Here is a 5,601-nt window from a genome sequence, read left to right on the forward strand (position 1 = left end):
GTAGGGAATGAGAATGGGGTCACCTCTGCCCCCACTTCTCTGTCCCTTCCCCTCCTCGGGCGCTGACTGGGAGCGGGTTCCAGGTGTGCTGCAGCTCCGTGAGCCTGGGCTCTGGCCCCACGGGGAGGCCCTGTGGCTGCTACCTCCCCAGACGTACCTGAACGTAGAGAAGGATGAGGGCCAAACCCTGGAGCAGAAGAGGAACCTCTTGAGCTGTCTTCTTGTCCGTATTCTCAAAGCCCACGGAGAGAAGGGCCTCCACATCGACCAGCTGGTTTGTCTGGTAGGCAGAGGAGACCATGATGGTGGTGGGAGAGGGAGGGAGTCGTGCTTGGGGGTGGGGTTGGAGGCAGGGATCATCACAGGGAAGGTGAACTGTCTCATCCCGAGACCTGGTAGGGTGACGTTTCCATTTGGGTTTTCTATTCCCGACAGGCAGTTAGACAGAAGGTAGAGACCAGACATGAGTGCTGACCATGTGCCAGGCTGTATTCTAAGAGTTTACGTGATTAAGTCATTTAATCCACACAAAAATACTATGAGATAGGTGGTGGTGGAGTTATTATTATTATTACTATTATTATTATTATTCTCATTTGACAGATAAGAAAAATGAGGCATGAATTAGTAACTGATCCATAGTTACACAGCTAGTAAGGGCAGAGCCGGGCATTGAACCCAGGCAAGCTGGCTTCTCTGGGTAAAAGCATCCCACCTGTTTCCTCTCCTCCCGTCCAGGTGCTGGAGGCCTGGCAGAAGGGTCCAAATCCCCCTGGCAGCCTGGGCCGTGCTGTTGCCGGGGGCGTGGCCTGTACCAGCACCGATGTCCTCTCTTGCATCCTGCACCTCCTGGGCCAGGGCTACGTGGAACGACGGGATGACCGCCCCCAGATCCTGATGTATGCCAGCCCAGAGCCCATGGGGCCCTGCCGAGGTCAGGCAGAGGTCCCCTTATGTGGCAGCCAGACCTCCGAGACCTGCAAGCCTAGGTAGCCACCCCTAGCTCTGTCCCCTTACTGCCACGCAGGACAGACGGCACTGCAGTGACATGGGAGGGGGGTCGTAGTGCCAAAGTCAGGCTCCCAGTGGAAAAATATTTCATTTCTTTCTTTGTCTAACCCCATTTTCCCTGTCCCTGTTATCTCCCCCATTTTGCTAGTCTTCATTCCCCCTCCCAGCACTGTCATCCCCTTCTTTGCCTCCTTCCCAAGCAGGGGCCTTGCTCTCCTCAGCCTCCTAAAGCCAGCCCTTAGGCAAGGGACCCAGACATGTAAACTCCTTTCTGGGTGCCTTTCATTCTAAGCAAAATTGAAATATTACGCAGATATGTATTGAGTACTAACCATGCACGTTGCTCAGTGAAATATACAAATTCTAGCTTTCAGGAAGTCTGTTCTACAGAGGAATTTGCCGTAGGATTCCCCTAAGTAGCTGGCACCCCTAAAGCTTTTTACATCAGCTCCAGTTCACCAGGAGTTGTTACGGCTCTATTTTTATGCCTGCTGTTCACACTGTGTGTAAAGCAAGTTCTCTAGAGTAATCTTTCTCCAACTTTCACATGCACACACGTTCAAATTCAGTTGAGCTCCCCGTGACACTTAGGCTGCTGGTCCACAGACCGCACTTTGAGGCATAAAGCTGTAGATTGTTTCTCACCAGACACCCTGGTAGTATTTTAGGCGGGACCTGCAGTAGGATTGTCCCATCCACTGTAGGTCAATTAGCATCGTGACCCCTGCCCACTAGATTGCTGTAGTGCCCCCAGTCATTGCAACTGCCAGCCCCCCCCCTCTTACAAATGCTCCTGTGGAGGCTGTGCTCTGACAGTTGGTTGGATGGTTATCCTCAGGTTGGTTAAGCAAGTGTGGATGGAGATGTGCAAGCGGGGACTGGGGGACAAGGGTGGGGTTCAGCTGGCAGGTTGGATAAGCAGGGCAGCGAGACTGACCGCTGACTCTTCTGTCCCTCAAGCCCGGAAGTTGTGGCTGCCCTAGCATCCCTACAGCTGCCTGCGGGCCGCACCATGAGCCCCCAGGAGGTGGAGGGGTTGATGGAGCACACGGTGAGGCAGGTGCAGGAGATGCTGAACCTAGAGCCAGACGTGGCTCAGCACCTTCTGGCTCATTCCCATTGGGGCGCCGAACAGCTGCTGCAGCGCTACAGCGATAACCCCGAGCCACTGCTGCTGGCGGCCGGGCTGTGCGTCCCCCAGGCCCAGGCTGCCCCTGCACGCCCGGACCACTGCCCTGTGTGTGTCAGCCCCCTGGAGCCCGACGACGACTTGCCCTCTCTGTGCTGCATGCACTACTGCTGTAAGGTAAGGCCCTGCCAGCTGCTCTCCTGCCCCAGCTCTCGCCCGACAACACAACTCCTTGGGAACTTCTGGGCTTCAGGCCCAGCACTGCCATTTCCCATCCTGGGCAATGTTGAACGAGTCTCTTAGTCTCCCTTAAACTGGTTTTGTCATCGTAAGTGGTGCCTTGACACTCTGCAGGTTGTTAGGATCTGGCGGTACGTGTCAGTGGTTCTCAAATTTTGCTGCATATTGTAATCACTGGGAGCTTTGAAAAATCCCGATGCTCAAACTATGCCCCAGACCAATTAGAATCTCTGAAGGTGAAACCCAGGCATCTGGAGTTTTAAGAGCTCCTCAGGTGATTCCAGTGTTCAGCCAAATTTGAGAACTATAGGTAGATAGGTAGGTAGGTAGGTAGGTAGGTAGATAGATAGATATACACACACATATACAGAATCAAGGTACTTTCTAAATGAAAAGTGTTATGAAATTGGTGATGACTGTAGTTTATGGTTTCCTTAGCACCATTCAAGGCTCTTTATCCCAGAACATCATCACTTATTTTTACCATATATACTCTCATTTAATATAAAAATAAGAAGGAATGGTTTAAACCAAAAAATAGCACAAAAGCAGAGGGAAGCATGAGAGGTCAGGCTGCTGGAAAGCTGAGGCAGAGAAGGCTGTAGATGGAGAGGGAGTAGTCCTCAGAGGGGGAGGGGCTGAGGCAGGAAGCCGGGTACTGAGTGCCTCATCTTCCCTGCCTCACAGCTTGTGGGACCGGTGCCAAAACCCATCTACTTAGCAGGATGAGCTCCCTTGTTGCCCTGAATTCTAGTCGCCTCTCTCAGCAGCGCTGCCCCAGTGGTGGGTGACAGGGGCTGTGTGCATTTGCACGCGTTTGTACTTGTACTTTTTTCTCCTTCCCTTTTGCTTGGCTTCAGGTCACTCTTCTCACATAGTTGCCTCTGCTCCCTTTTTCCCGGTTCTTAATTATTTCCTTTACGCTTTCACTTTTTCATTCAACTAATACTTGTCATGGACTTACTACGTGCACAGCTCTGGGTGCTGCGTGAGGGAGTGGGGAAACCCCAACTGGCAAGGACCCGAGAGCTAATACTAACGACAGCTAATATTTATGGGGGACTCACTCTGGGCCATTGTGCTGTTTTACACACATCATCTTGCTTAATTCCCAAAATAGTTCTGTGAGGTAGGTGAGCAAACTGGTGGGACAGCAGAAGGAGAGGCGATTGGGAGGTGCACAGGGTCCCAGATGGGTTGGGTTGGTGGACAGTGGCCTTTAATTTATGGGAAGCCCTGGTGGGTTTTAAGCAGGGAGATGATATGATCTGATTTCCATTTTTGAAAAGATCACTTTTTGTGGAGAAAAGACTTGGATGGAACAAGAGTGGAAGTAGGGACACTGGTTTGGAGACTGTTGTACAAAGAGGCAAGAGTTGGTGGCAGCTGGGCCTAGGGACAGTGAAGAGGGGAGTGGACGGATTGGGACGCATTTGGAGGTAGAGCTGACAGGTTTTGGTGGCTTAGGACAAGGGAATCAAGGCAGTTCCTGGGTTTTTTACCTGAGCATCTGGGAGGAGGGGATGTGTCATCTTTTACTGAGTTGGGGAAAATGTTTGGGCTGAAGGGCAGATTTTTGAGGGGAAATTCAATCTGTTTTGGCCAAGTGAAGTTTGAGCTGCTTTTGCTTTGTCGGACACCTGTGTGGGACTGGCAGGCAGACAGTGGATTTTTGAATTTGGAATTAAGTGGAGAGGCCTGGCTGGCAACACCCAGGGAGAGAAGAGCAGGCCCAAGCTGTACCCCGACCCTGTAGAGGTGAAGAGACGGGGAGCCGGAAAATGGGACTGAGGAAAAGCAGGCTGATGGCAGAGGTCCCAGCCAAAGGGGAGCCAGTGGCAATGCAGGAGCGATCAGATGGGAAATCCTGGGGTCTGGAGCAGTCGGAGGTGGCTTCCCAGGGTGAGGCTTGAGTGGCAGAGGGCGGGAGGGGGAGTCCAGTCCACCCCTTGTGGGAGTGGAGTGGGCTCTGAACTGAGATGCTGACCTTCGTCCTACAGGACAGGGCTCCCACCCCATGGTGGTGAGGGGCCCTCATGGCCTGTGTGCTTGCAAGCGTGGGGGTCTGAATTTGGAGAAATTTCCCCTGTGTGATCTCAAAAATGCAAGAATTTTGTATTCAACTTCCCAGTTTATCTGGGCTTGTTTCACTATAGAAGGGGTTGGTTTTGTTTAGTACTTTGAGTGAAAATAGTCCGGTGAAGTGTTTCTTATTTATCCTGGAGCTTTGAAACCACCTGGGGGACTCTCCAGGGGTTGGATGCGTCATTTGGGGAAGGTGGGCCATTGGCAGTGTGAGGGAAAGGGTCATTAGTGGAGTCTTCTGGAGGCTCGGGTGCTCATGGTGTCAGGAGCGATGGGGGAAGGAAGCGCATTGATGGGACCGGCTCCCGCGGCAGTTGAGGGGTGAGGGGATGATGGCCTGGGTTGGCGGGGGCAGTGACGTGGAAGCAAGAAAAGGATTCAGGAGTTGTGACAGTTCCAGCACTAGGGACTGGGGGAGCGGTGGGGTGGCTGATTAGGATTTGGGGGTGGAGCTGGCAAGGCTGCTTTGTGGAGGAGGCTGAGTCTGGGGAAGCGGGAGCATGGAGACGGGCACTGAGGTGAGCGGTGGAGCCGGGAGGCGAGGCTGCAGCTGCGGTGCAGTGACCCTGGCCAGCCCCCCAGGCCTCCTTTCTCTCTGACCTTCTTGCTGTGTCTCCAAATCTTTCTTAGAACTTGAATCTTCTCCTTTTTCTTGATTCTCTTTTCCCATATTCCCTTCACATCCATCCCAACAATAATTATAATTACGTTACCACGGCCTGCACATCCTCAAAGTGAACTGTAATTTGGGCCAATCTCAGGAAGACTCACGGAGGCCGGAAAGCTTAGGGTCAGTTTCGGGGTTGACGTAGAAGCAGGCTTGTCCCTGGCCTCGTGAGCCGTCGGGGAGGGGTGCTAGGTGAGTCACACTTGTGCTGCTCCTGCGCTGCCCCTGAGCGGCTGCTCCTGTGTCCCTCCCAGTCTTGCTGGAAGGAGTACCTGACAACTCGAATTGAGCAGAACCTTGTGCTGAACTGCACCTGCCCCATTGCCGACTGCCCCGCCCAGCCCACGGGGGCCTTCATTCGCACCATCATCTCCTCGCCAGAGGTCATCTCCAAGGTACCGCCTCCTCGGAGAGGCTCCAGTGCACAGCCCCAGGGAGTGGGCTGACATGCAGCGTGCGGGGGGTGGGG

At 53.3% G+C, this 5,601-nt stretch overlaps 1 protein-coding gene across 1 annotated transcript in view; it reads left to right on the plus strand.

Moving 5' to 3' along the window:
* The window catches only part of CUL9 (cullin 9), a 38,448-nt gene that overhangs the window by 27,934 nt on the left and 4,913 nt on the right, over positions 1 to 5,601 (plus strand). Inside the window, exons 29-32 of the mRNA XM_007458255.1 lie at positions 84 to 283; positions 739 to 989; positions 1,972 to 2,317; positions 5,387 to 5,527. Of these exons, the coding sequence (XP_007458317.1) occupies positions 84 to 283; positions 739 to 989; positions 1,972 to 2,317; positions 5,387 to 5,527 (938 nt within the window). The remainder of the gene's footprint in view (positions 1 to 83; positions 284 to 738; positions 990 to 1,971; positions 2,318 to 5,386; positions 5,528 to 5,601) is intronic.

The sequence above is a fragment of the Lipotes vexillifer genome, unplaced genomic scaffold (genome assembly GCF_000442215.2).
Source record: "Lipotes vexillifer unplaced genomic scaffold, Lipotes_vexillifer_v1.1 scaffold4, whole genome shotgun sequence".
Classification (NCBI taxonomy): Eukaryota; Metazoa; Chordata; class Mammalia; order Artiodactyla; family Lipotidae; genus Lipotes; species Lipotes vexillifer.